Source organism: Coregonus lavaretus, assembly GCF_964263955.1.
Source record: "Coregonus lavaretus genome assembly, contig: HAP1_SCAFFOLD_2253, whole genome shotgun sequence".
Taxonomy (NCBI): domain Eukaryota; kingdom Metazoa; phylum Chordata; class Actinopteri; order Salmoniformes; family Salmonidae; genus Coregonus; species Coregonus lavaretus.
The window spans coordinates 12,939-27,152 of NW_028166155.1; the positions used below are offsets into that span (position 1 = coordinate 12,939).

Below are 14,214 nucleotides of genomic sequence, written 5' to 3' on the forward strand. Positions count from 1 at the left end.
GGCCAGTATGAAAACATGTATGCACTCACTAACTGTAAGTCGCTCTGGATAAGAGTGTCTGCTAAAATGTAAATATATCATTTGAAAACATTGTATGTTAAAAGCACTAATTGAACATTTTCTCAAGTTTGGGCCAAACAGTTTTTTTAGTTCAGGTAACGCTTTGACCGAAAAGTTTAGTAAACTAAAAAAGGCTGTGGAACCAGTGACTAAATGATAATAGGTTGAATCAACTAGATTTATTTTACAGTGTTGCTCTGTCTGCAGTGTTCAGGTCCTGACCCAAACTCCCCTGTCCTCATCTCTGAGACTCTTGTTCCAGACTAGTGTTGAGTGTGTCTCAGTACATTGGGCAACATGTCTGTAGTGTGTAGTATCTCACCTGTATGAGGCGTCCCTGCTCTGTCTGCAGTGTGTTCAGGTCCTGTCCTAGACTCCCCTGGCCTCGTCTCAGAGACTCGTAGTCCATCTTCAGCTGACCAGCGTGGGCCGACAGTTTGGCCACCTCTTCAGCTAGGTTGACTAGCAGCGCCCGGTCCTGACCTTTGACGGACTTCAGGTCGGTGTCGTGGTCGGTCAGCGAGTGGAGCAGCGACGTCTGCACCCCCTCCAGGCGCAGGAAGTTCCCATTGTAGTCGGGACAGTTGGGGTCAATAAAGATGTTGATGCGTGAGCCGTCGCCCCTCTCCACAGTGACCAGGGCGTTGGCCTCGTCCTGATTGGTGGAGATGTGGGGAGGGCCGTCGGACATGGGTGGGGCCTGGTTGTGGTTCATGAAGAGGATGGTGCCGGTTACCGTGACAGCGAGTAGGACGGCTACGAAGAGGAGGATGGTGCACAGAAGGTAGCTGCAGCTCATCCTCTATGGAAGGCAGGGACAAAAGAAAAGTGGAATGTTAGAGCAAAAAAAATGCGGATTCTTTCTGGATATGTCTGTAGCTTTGTCATTCGGTAACCTCTAATTGAAGATTAGCAGTGTTTACAGGATTTTTTTATTTTAAAGGCGTCACATTTCACAACTCATGCGCAATTTCTCTCTCCTATATCTCATTAACCACCATTCACTACTACTGCATCAAAACCCAACCCGCAACAAAATGCACACATCAAAAGTATGAAAGTTGGAAGAAGCCCGATATAAGACATGTTTTCTGGAACATGTAGTTTTTGAAGAGAAGAAAAGAGATATGTAGCTTATTGAAGAGAATATTGAAAAGAGTCCCAGTTTAAAACACCTCTGGGGAAAAAACACAGCAGGGAACCAGGTTCAATTCTCACTCCCACTTCAAAGAGAAAGAACGGGAGAGAGGAGAGAGAAGGGGAGAGAGAGCACGGGAGACAGAGACAGAGAAAGTGTGAGCGAGAAAGTGAGACACAAACTCATAGAAATAAGTGAGTAAGAGATACATATGAAGAGAGAGAGATGAAGTGTGTGAGAAGAGAGAGAAAGAGAGAACATTTTGACACTGCTATGGTGTCATTAACCAGAAACAAAAAAAAGCTTTTACAATCGGGAGCCATCTTGTCGCTCAGGGATACATTGCCATTACCATCTGTGTATAGAGTAGATAGAGGAGAGAGCAGTTTGTCCTACTCTACCATTACACAATTAACTACCCATATCCACCTTCACATTAAACACACTTAATTACACTTATTTCCCAGCTAACAATTCTGGAGAGAGAGAGAACGTTTTTGTAATGTTACCCGTAATGTTCCCTGAATGTTTGAGTGTCCAGTTTTCATTTAGTTAGGGGAACATTCAATCTATAATAGCAAAACCTTCTGAGAACCTTTTAAGCATGTTTTGGTTTTAGAGTTAGGAGAACATTCCCTTAACCCATTCACGTCCTTGTAATATATTTAGTACACTATCAAAATGTACCACTGAACAAATTCTGTTTGGTGAAAATGCCATGGCTGTGCCCCTGCCCATTCATGTGAAATCTATAGACTAGGGCCTAATGAATTTATTTCAATTGACTGATTTCCTTATATGAACTGTAACTCAGTAAAATCCTTGAAATTGTTGCATGTTGCGTTTATATTTTTGCTCAGTATAGTTGGTACAAGTGTCTACAAAGGCCACGTTGACATTTTAAGATTGTCATTATTTATCATACTTCCAGTGTCAATCAAAGTTGGGATTTTGAGAAAATGTGAAAAAAATATTTTGAAATACATTTCAGAATTTAATTGTTTAAAATCATATAGTATCGTTATTTGGCCTGTTTAATCCTTAATAGTCCATTGACGCACCAGTTCATCAATCTAAGTAACACAATAAAGAAATCCCCATCAAAATCCATAAATTTAAGATGGAGATATCAGGTGTTGTGTATGGGGTGTGTTTCAATCCACCACATCCGACTATGGTGGTCTTTTGCATTTTTGGTGGAAGGTGGCCGAGCTACAGCAGTGTTTGTCAGACCGTGAGACATCCCGGAAATTGGTCTTCTCACGAAAACGGTTTGGCCTACAAATTATTATTATTATTATTATTATTATTATTATTATTATTATTATTATTATTATTATTATTATTATTATATGACCACTCTGGAATGGGGAGACTCTTGCGAACATGATGGTGTTGTCTGTTTTGCTCTACAACCCCCACAAGTGTCACAGGACTTGTCTGAATGTAACCCACACAAACGAATGGAAGTACGGAGGTAGTTTTGTGCCCCAATTAACAAGGGGTTAAATATGTGTAAAAAATAACAAAAACATTTCCTGAGCTTTCTTATATCTCCTATATGGACAGACACTTCAAAATCATATACATTATGTTTTTTTCAAATATGCCAAATATATGATTGAAATTATTGACGTTTGTGAACTACAACCGTATCTGTATCATACTATATTTAGTCTTTGGACACATGGGGTTACTGTTTTGTTTACACATTTAAAGTCATGAATCAAGTCATGTGAATGAATACATGTTAAACTGTCCATATATATATATATATATATATATATATATATATATATATATATATATATATATAGAGAGAGAGAGAGAGAGAGAGAGAGAGAGAGTGCATTCTGAAAGTATTCAGACTCCTTGACTTTTTCCACATTTTGTTACATTACAGCCTTTATTCTAAAATTGATGAAATTACACATAATACCCCATAACAATTAAAATAAAAGACCTTATTTACATAAGTATTCAGACCCTTTGCTTTGGGCAGGTTTCGGCGTTCGTCATCACCGGCCTTCTAGCCACTGCTGCTCCTCATCTCATCATTCCATTTGTCTTGTCTTGTTTATTACACACACCTGGTTCATGTCCCTGGTTCGCAAAGTGCTGGGCCGACTGTTGGAGAATAACCTATATGCCAAGGCAGAAAAGTGTCTGTTCTTCCATCAGTCCGTCTCCTTCCTCGGATACCACATCACCACCTCAGGTGTGGAGATGGAGGGAGACTGCATTTCCGCCGTGTCGGAATTGGCCGACCCCAACCACGGTGAAGGAGGTGCAGCGCTTCATTGGCTTTGCCAATTACTATCGGAGGTTTATCCGGGGCTTTGGCAAGGTCGCAGCTCCCATCACCTCTCTGTTGAAGGGTGGGCCGTCCCAGCTCCGCTGATCTGCTGAGGCTGACAGGGCTTTCAGTAACCTGAAGATTATGTTCACCTCAGCCCCGGTACTGGCCCATCCCGATTCATCATTGCCGTTTGTAGTGGAGGTGGATGTGTCCGAGGTAGGGGTAGGCGCTGTACTATCCCAACGCTCGGGCACGCCACCCAAGCTCCGCCCCTGTGCCTTCTTCTCGAAGAAGCTCAGCCCAGCGGAGCAGAAAAATGACGTTGGTGATCGGGAGCTGTTGGCTGTGGTCAGAGCCCTGACCGCGTGGAGGCACTGGCTCGAGGGGGCTAAACACCCTTTCCTCGTCTGGGCTGACCACCGTAACCTGGAGTACATCCGGGCAGCGAGGAGGCTGAACACAGGTGGGCCTTGTTCTTCACCCAGTTTGATTTCACATTGTCATACATACCAGGTACTAAGAACGTGAAGGCAGACGCGCTGTCACGGCTGTACGACACAGAGAAGAGGCCCATAGACAACACCCCCATACTCCCGGCCTCCCGCATTGTGGCGCCGGTAGTGTGGGCAGTGGACGCGGACATAGAGCAGGAGTTACGCACAGAGCCATCTCCAACTCAGTGCCCAGGTGGTCTACGGTACGTGCCGTCTCTTGTCCGTGACCGTCTTATCTATTGGGCACACACGTCTCCCTCCTCTGGTCATCCAGGTATCGGTCGTACAGCACGCTGTCTGACCGGGAAGTACTGGTGGCTACCTTGGTTAAGGACGTGAGGTGTATGTCTCCTCCTGCTCGGTGTGCGCCCAGAGTAAGGCACCTAGGCACCTCCCAGCGGGTAAGTTACATCGCTTACCAGTTCCACAACGGCCATGGTCCCACTTGTCTATTGACTTCCTAACCAATCTTCCCCTCTCTCAGGGTAACACCACCATGGCCGTCCCCGAGGCCGGTGTCGGCGCGCTGCTGGAGCTGCGTGTCAAGGGGGTACTGTCACGACTTCCTCTGAAGCTGCCTCCCCTCCTTGTTCGGGCAGGCTTCGGCGGTCGGCACCGTCCTTCTAGCCACTGCCGCTCCTCATCTCATCATTCCATTTGTTTTGTCTTGTTTATTACACACACCTGGTTCATATCCCCTCATCAGTACCTGTATAAGTGTTCCCTCTGGCCCCCTGTATTTGTGTGTGATTGTTTATTGTGGAGGTGACTCTAGTTCGGTGGAGCTACTTTGTATTTTGTATCACCGGGATATTAACCCGTGTGCCTTGTTTTTCTCCAGTGCGCCGTATTTACCGCACTGGAGTGTCTTACGCATTGCTGCGTACCGCTGAATAAACCATACATACTGTGATTTACCCTCCTGCGCCTGACTCCGTCCAAAATCACCCACTACAATCTAAATAAATGTACACGCTCTCTCTCACACACACACCTAGAGTATATGCAGTATAAGCAAATTATTTGGAGTCATTTTATCAGTTATTTTCTCTTTCTCAAGTCTTAAACATGTTACAATCTTAATAATTGTCTGTACCAATATAAATAAAAACAATATCAAAGGAAATCCACACGTACACTCACACACACTCCTAGCATAGATTATACAGATTATACACGTGGGTGTGCATTGATGTCTGTGGTATGTGTGTACACACGTGTGCTTGTGAGAGAGGGAGTTAAAGGGAGAATGCTGTAGCAGGCCTCACTCGCCATTGACTTACAGTGGATTTTCTTATGCTGTATAATAGTCTAGGAGTGTGTGTGAGTGTGTGTGAATTTCTTTAGATATTACTTTTATATTTATAAAAACAATATCTAAAGTAATTCGCACACACACACACACACAAACATATCTACTAGCATGCAGCCATTGTGCTAATGTTAGTTAGCATTGGCTCACAAAACTACATCTAACTTCCTTGATACTGGAAACAGAGACATAAAAAGGGTATCCACAAGTTCATCTGACTCTGGGGAAGTAGAGACATACATATTTTTTGTTTTCAATAATTTTTACAATATAGCCAATTTTACTTTGCAGCTGGCCCATCTAGTGGAAATTGCTCAGTTCTGCCTCCAGGACAAGACTCACCCCAATAAACGCCAACCTGCAATTTATTTTGGAGTTTTATCACCGTGAGGCTCTCTGGGAAATACACCCTGTTTTCCAGGAAGCACTTCTTCATCACTGTGTTTATTCATAGTCTATCTGCACAGATGTGGACGTCATGGCTATGTTCACTCTCAGCGTGTTTATCCTGTGCACAGACACATTCACACAGAGCACATAAAGAAAACATATGCATCCAAACTCATTGGAGAGGAACAAAGCCACGAGGTGCATAACACAAACAATAGTTTGATTCCTGACAACAACAGAGTCCAGGAGTAGAGGATGCTGCTGAGTAAGGAAGGAAAGTGGGTGGGGACAGATAGGTGCCTGGTGAGAGAGAGAGAGAGAGAGAGAGAGCGAGAGAGAGAGAGAGAGAGAGAGAGAGAGAGAGAGAGAGAGAGAGAGAGAGAGAGAGAGAGAGAGAGAGAGAGAGAGAGAGAGAGAGAGAGAGAGAGAGAGAGATTAACAAACACAAACAGACCACACAGAGCCCTAGGACAGCAACACAATTAGACCCAACCAAATAATGAGAAAACTGTTTGACACACATGCTGCATGCTAGTAGATACCCATAGACTTCCAGCCACCTCAATGAACATCATTCTCACGTAGGTTTTCCTTTTGTCCAGGTGGGAAAGGTCAGTGTGGAGTGCAACAGAGATTGCGTCATCTGTGGATCTGTCGGGGCGGTATGCCAATTGGCGTGGGTCCAGGGTGTCTGGGATGATGGTGTTGATGTGAGCCATGACCAGCCTTTCAAAGCATTTCATGGCTACAGATGTGAGTGATATGGGGCGATAGTCATTTATATAGGTTACCTTGGAGTTCTTGGGCACAGGGACTATGGTGGTCTGCTTGAAACATGTAAGTATTACAGACTGAGTCAGGGAGTGGCTGAAAATGTCAGTGAAGACACTTGCCAGCTAGTCAGCAAATGCTCTGAGTACGCGTCCAGGAAATCCGTCTGACCCTGCAGCCTTGTGAACGTTAACCTGTTTAAAGGTCTTACTCACATCGGCTACGGAAAGCGTGATAACACAGTCGTCTGGAACAGCTGGTGCTCTCATGTATAGTTCAGTGTTGCTAGCCTCGACGCACACACAGAAGGTATTTAGCTTGTCTGGTAGGCTCTAGTCACTGGACAGCTCGCGGCTTGGTTTCCCTTTGTAATCCATGATAGTTTGCAAGCCCAGCCACATCCACCGAGCATTAGAGCCGGTGTAGTAGGATCATTTTAAGTGTCCCGCTCATTGAAGGCGGCAGCTCTAGCCTTTAGCTCGGTGCGGATGTTGCCTGTAATCCATGGCTTCTGGTTGGGATATGTACGTATGGTCACTGTGGGGACAACGTCGTCGATGCACTTATTAATGAAGCTGGTGATTGATGTGGTAAACTCCTCAATACCATCGGATGAATCCCGGAACATATTCCAGTCTGTGCTAGAGAAACAGTCCTGTAGCGTATGTGTTTGTCTGTGCGTTTGTGTGTGTTTGTGTGTGTGTGTTTGCTTGCATTGCATTTGCTTTAGCCTTTGCGTAACAGTCTCCCCTGCATGTAGAGAAGCAGCAGTGATAACAGTTTCATTTGGCTCTGACTATATGTTGGCCAGAGGGGGAAGGTATGGGTGAAAGCCATCTCCTATTGCAAACTAAATATTAATGGCCTCTGAACATTGCTCTCTCTACCTCTCTCGCACTCTGTCTCTCTCCCCTTCTCTCCCCCCTCTCTCTGTCTCTATTTTACTGTCTCCCTCTCTTCTGTTTCAGACAGCTTACTCTGGGATGACAGGAGACACACTGGGAGGCAAAACCTCCTTGTGGGGACACTACTGGGTCATTGGCTGGTGGCTGGATGACGGGCTCCATCCGCTCATTAGGTAAGTATAAAACCACAGGAGATACAGCAGAGATCACACACACACACATACCTACATACATACATACATGCAAAACCCACAGACCTCCACACACACATTAATATTCTGTACCACCCCACATGCACTCAGATCCTGTTACGATCATTTCTGCTTTTAAGTGAAAAGCAACACAAGCTAAATCCATGGTTATTTGGGGTAGTTCTTTTGAGTCAGGCTTTGCCACCTGTTCTGCTCCATTGTCAAATGTGACGTTTAATATGCGATAATCCCCTGAATGTGATCACCATGGTGATGGAGACACTGACGGGGCGAGGCTGTCGTCGTGAAGGAGCCCTAATCCTCCATGTAGATGAGCACCTCAGTACTCATCATCCTCTCCTCAGAGAGAGGCGGATGGGGACAGGCCAAGACAGAGAGAGTGAAAGCCAGAAAGAGAGAAAGTGCCACAGCCATACCGTGACAACACAAATAAAATAAAAAATTATATGTTATTAACACTTGAGCCGTGCTGTGCTGTTCTCTACAGCTACTGATAGGAAAATGCTTAAGCCATCCTCTCCCCTCTCCTCTCCTCTCAATGAGAACACTTCAAATCTCCATCTGTGACAATGGCTGGAATAAGAACCCGGGTGAACCATGCTCATTTGATGACTAACCGTGCCTGAGACCTGAAGACTCTTGTTAAGCTTTAGAGCTACATTAAACTCAAGTTAGCCTAGGCTTTAGAGTTACATTAGACCAAAGTTAACCTAGACTTTAGAGCTACATTAGACTCAAGTTAGCCTTTAGAGCTACATTAGACTCAAGTTAGCCTAGGCTTTAGAGCTACATTAGACTAAAATTAGCCTTTAGAGTTACATTAGACCAAAGTTATCCTAGACTTTAGAGATACATTAGACTCAAGTTAGCCTAGGCTTTAGAGCTACATTAGACCCAGTTAGCATAGGCTTTAGAGCTCCATTAGACCCAAGTTAGCCTTTAGAGCTACATTAGCCTAGTCTTTAAGATTACTCTATTTGTCCAGTTATACACAAGGTCCAACTGAAATGTGACTTCCGCTTTATCCTATCTCCTCTGAAAGACACACCTACATTCAGCACAAGTGGAGCAGCTGTTTTGGGGGCTTAAGTGCCTTCTCCAGTGCACAACGGCAGGCTATGGCATCTAGGATTTGATACCAGCAACCCTCCAGTTGCCAGCTCACTTCGCGCCAGATTTTTCCAATCAGACCCGGGATTCAAACTGTCAACATTCTGGTTGCTTGCTCGCCTTTCTAAATGCCAGGCTACTTGCCGCATGATAAGTCACATGAGTTACATTAGAGGACTTTCATCTTTCTACAAACACATTTCATATATAACATATAACTGTACTACTGAATATGAGATAATTCATCATTATTTTAGGATGTGAGAAATATAATGAGCAAGCTTGCATTTGAGGAATGCACTATAACAAATAGTTTGGTGTGAGGTTCACAGTGGGGCACTACAATGTGTAGAGTTTTAACATTGGGCAGGTTGGGGTGCAATATTAGAAGTTTGAGGTGTAAGTGAGTAATCGGGTGGGTCTAGTAGCCTGCATGTGTGTTTGTGTTATAGGTGTGTGTGAGAGAGAGGTGAGGTGTGTGTGTTCTTACCTTGGTGGGTGAGGGGGTCTCTCTGACTGTGTCTGAGTCTGACCAGCGGTGTTTGAGCTGGGAGGAGCTGGGTACACACTCACAGAATGTCTGCATGGAACAAACAAACAAACCGTTGTTGTTGTGTTTGTCGGTGTTGTTTCGATGTGCAGATATTACAGTATGCTTTCAGCTCTAACACAATTAAAAATGTCCAACGATTGGAACGCAAATGTAAGGTCTATAACCTCTACAAATTCTAAATTACTGAAAATTAAGCACCAAAATCATGCTATTGTTAAACGAAACAGTAACAACACACGTATAAAGAATAAACTCATAACAGTACACAGACAGACACACACAGAACAACAGAAAATAGCCATTTAGTACATAAACAGGAGCAGAACTGGAGAAGGCGCACAGGAATAACTCTGTCTGTCCCAACAAAGATTTCATGTCCCTTCTAAGTCACTGCTGAGTGTGTCTTTAGATCTCTGCTAAAATTAAGGTTACTGTGTGTGTGTGCGCGTGTGTATGGGTGTGCGTGTGTGCGCACGTGTGCGAGAGCTTGTGTGCTGCAGAAAGTTAAATGAGAAAGTTAAATGTAATCATGCTAGGGCTATGTCCTAGCTGAGGGCGTTGTAACTGCTTTAGGAGAGTACATGCTGTCCCTGACCTTCTACACACACCATTGACCTGACCAATTAGCCTAGAACCATAGAACACACACACTCTCAGGACAAAGCTCCGTCCACCCAACTAACACAATGCTGGTACAGACAGAGGATCCCTTATGGAAAAACCACATGAATTTCACATGAACACGTGTGAACACGTGATCTTGTGTGATCTCATGTGATCATGTGATTTAATGTGAAGTTAATGTGATAACATAAAACTACACGTGACAACATGTGAGCAAATGTGAGAACATGATCTCATGTAAAATTCATGTGAAATAAATGTGACAACATGGGGATGCAACATTTCAACATGTGATACCATAACACTACACCTGACAACATTTGAGCACGTGAAAACCTAGGTGTCAAATATAATTTAGAATATTTTACTTTGAAAGGCATAATTGGCATTAATTACATTTAAACAGTCATGGTCCCCTGCAGGTTTTGTCTAGTTACATTTTACATTTACGTCATTTAGCAGACGATTTTATCCAGAGCAACTAGGGTTAAGTGCCTTGCTCAAGTGCACTAAAACAGATTTTTCACCTAGTCGGTTTAGGGATTAAAACACTCTTAACCGCTAGGCTACCTGCCACCGTGAGTGTGTGTGAGTTCCCGGTTAGTTCCAGGGACAATTTTAGAACGTTGTGTCATGGTCCCCTGGATGTTTTTGTCTAGTTGCTGTGAAAATACGGTAAATCTAAAACTAGTCAGTGTATTTTTACAGCTAAATTCAGGTGTTAGAGGACATTATTCTGATTGCTTGGAACTAAACCTAAAGTGGGATTTGAACTCACAACCTCTTAATTTCTAGCTACCTGAAGTTCCTGCTGCGCACCATGTCTGTAGACATAATGGAGATTGGCAAGAATACATTTCTGTACTTTTTTAAAGTAAATATATACAACAACTGGAAGAGGTTATTTCTATAAAATGACAGTACGCTGCTGTATTCTGAAGAATTAGCATATTTTGGGGCGTGGTCGAATATATGTACAGTGAGGGAAAAAAGTATTTGATCCCCTGCTGATTTTGTACGTTTGCCCACTGACTAAGAAATGATCAGTCTATAATTTTAATGGTAGGTTTATTTGAACAGTGAGAGACAGAATAACAACAACAAAATCCAGAAAAACGCATGTAAAAAATGTTATAAATTGATTTGCATTTTAATGAGGGAAATAAGTATTTGACCCCCTCTCAATCAGAAAGATTTCTGGCTCCCAGGTGTCTTTTATACAGATAACGAGCTGAGATTAGGAGCACACTCTTAAAGGGAGTGCTCCTAATCTCATTTTGTTACCTGTATAAAAAAGACCTGTCCACAGAAGCAATCAATCAATCAGATTCCAAACTCTCCACCATGGCCAAGACCAAAGAGCACTCCAAGGATGTCAGGGACAAGATTGTAGACCTACACAAGGCTGGAATGGGTTACAAGACCATCGCCAAGCACCTTGGTGAGAAGGTGACAACAGTTGGTGTGATTATTGGCAAATGGAAGAAACCCAAAAGAACTGTCAATCTCCCTCGGCCTGGGGCTCCATGCAATATCTCACCTCGTGGAGTTGTAATGATCATGAGAACGGTGAGGAATCAGCCCAGAACTACACGGGAGGATCTTGTCAATGATCTCAAGGCAGCTGGGACCATAGTCACCAAGAAAACAATTGGTAACACACTACGCCGTGAAGGACTCTAATCCTGCAGCGCCCGCAAGGTCCCCCTGCTCAAGAAAGCACATATACAGGGCTGTCTGAAGTTTGCCAATGAACATCTGAATGATTCAGAGGAGAACTGGGTGAAAGTGATGTGGCATCAACTCAACTCGCCGTGTTTGGAGGAGGAGGAATGCTTCCTATGACCCCAAGAACACCATCCCCACCGTCAAACATGGAGGTGGAAACATTATGCTTTGGGGGTGTTTTTCTGCTAAGGGGACAGGACAACTTCACCGCATCAAAGGGACGATGGACGGGGCCATGTACCATCAAATCTTGGGTGAGAATCTCATTCCCTCAGCCAGGGCATTGAAAATGGGTCGTGGATGGGTATTCCAGCATGACAATGACCCAAAACACACGGCCAAGGCAAAAAAGGAGTGGCTCAAGAAGAAGCACATTAAGGTCCTGGAGTGGCCTAGCCAGTCTCCAGACCTTAATCCCATAATTTTTTCCCTCACTGTACATACAGTACCAGTCAAAAGTTTGGACACACCTACTCATCCAACGGTTTATCTTTGTTTTGTACTATTTCTACATTGTAGAATAATAGTGAAGACATCAGAACTATGAAATAACACATATGGAATCATGTATTAACCAAAAAAAGTGTTCAACAAATCAAAATATATTTTCAAAGTAGCCACCCTTTGCATTGATGACAGCTTTGCACACTCTTGGCATTCTCTTAACCAGCTTCATGAAGTAGTCACCTGGAATGCATTTCAATTAACAGGTGTACCTTGTTAAATGTTAATTTGTGGAATTTCTTTCCTTCGTAATGCATTTGAGCCAATCAGTTGTGTTGTGACAAGGTAGGGGTGGTATACAGAAGATAGCCCTATTTGGTAAAAGACCAAGTCCATATTATGGCAAGAACAGCTCAAAAAAGCAAAGAGAAACATTTACATTTTAGATCTCGTCACGGTATCTGTATGCATTCTAATTGCCATCGATAAGTCACAGTTAGTGAGTGCATACATTTTTCATACTGGCCTCCCGTGGGAATCAAACCCACAACCCTGGCGTTGCAAGCGCCATGCTCTACCAACTGAGCTACAGGAGGCAGGAAACAACAGTCCTTCATTACTACAGGAAACAACAGTCCATCATTACTTTAAGACATGAAGGTCAGTCAATACGGAACATTTCAAGAACTTTGAACGTTTCTACAAGTGCAGTTGCAAAAACCATCAAGTGCCATGATGAATCTGGCTCTCATGAGGACCGCCAAAGGAATGGAAGACACAGAGTTACCTTTGCTGCAGAGGATAAGTTCATTAAAGTTACCAGCCTCAGAAATGGAAGCCCAAATAAATGCTTCACAGAGTTCAAGTAACAGACATCTCAACATCAATTGTTCAGAGGAGACTGTGTGAATCAGGCCTTCATGGTCGAATTGCTGCAAAGAAACCACTACTAAAGGACACCAATAATAAGAAGATACTTGCTTGGGCCAAGAAACACCAGAAATCTGTCCTTTGGTCTGATGAGTCCAAATTTGAGATTTTTGGTTCCAACCGACGTGTCTTTGTGATACGCAGAGTAGGTGAACGGATGATCTCCGCATGTGTGGTTCCTACTGTGAAGCAAGGAGGAGGAGGAGGTGTGATGGTGTGGGGGTGCTTTGCTGGTGATTTATTTAGAATTCAAGGCACACTTAAACAGCATGCCTATCACAGCATTCTGCAGTGATACGCCATCCCATCTGGTTTGCGCATAGTGGGACTATCATTTGTTTTTCAACAGGACAATGACCCAACACACCTCCAGGCTGTGTAAGGGCTATTTGACCAAGAAGGAGAGTGATGGAGTGCTGCATCAGATGACCTGGCCTCCACAATCACCCGACCTCAACCCAATTGAGATGGTTCGGGAAGAGTTGGAGTGCAGAGTGAATGAAAAGCAGCCAACAAGTGCTCAGCATATGGGGGAACTCCTTCAAGACTGTTGGAAAAGCATTCCAGGTGAAGCTGGTTGAGAGAATGCCAAGAGTGTGCAAAGCTGTCATCAAGGCAAAGGGTGGCTACTTTGAAGAATCAAATATAAAAAATATACTTTGATTTGTATGACACTTTTTTGGTTACTACATTATTCCAAATGAGTTATTTCATAGTGTTGATGTCTTCACTATTATTATACAATGTAGAAAATAGTAAAAATTAAGAAAAACCCTGAATAGGTGTCCAAACTTTTGACTGGTACTGTATGTGCCAACCATCAGTGGAAGTGTTGTAGCAGTTTAAGTGTTTGATGGTTATGTCAATGCATGTAGGGCACCTGCTTTGACACTGTCTGTTCTGCAAACTTTGGATGAGGCCCTGTCAGTAATGTGCTGCACTGTGAAGAGGTTTCTGTGCATTTTCCAGTAACTTAATGGCAACTTATTGCTGTGAAATTGTCATTTTATAACTGGAAACTACTTGTCAGTAAGTTATTGTGAAAGTCAAACTTCTAAGAGGCTGCCGCTGTTACAGTATGCTTCCAAGTTATGTGCATGTTGTCAACAGAAGAGTCAGTGAAGGCACTGTGCCACTCAAGCATGATAGGTGTACTTTTAGTTTATTGTTGACACAGCTTGTTGGACATTAGCCAATTGGCGTTTCTCAATGATTTCAAAGCATGTGAATGTTACAACTTCTCA

The 14,214-nt window shown here is 43.5% G+C and overlaps 1 protein-coding gene across 1 annotated transcript; it reads right to left on the minus strand.

Moving 5' to 3' along the window:
• Nucleotides 1-382: 382 nt before the first annotated feature.
• Nucleotides 383-9,277, minus strand: LOC311115006 (fibrinogen C domain-containing protein 1-like; the record flags this gene model as incomplete). The annotated part of the gene is made up of 2 exons (XM_084190227.1): nucleotides 383-862; nucleotides 9,182-9,277. Coding segments are annotated over 2 exons (576 nt in total), but the record flags the coding sequence as incomplete, so codon positions are not given.
• Between the last annotated feature and the right edge of the window lie 4,937 nt (nucleotides 9,278-14,214).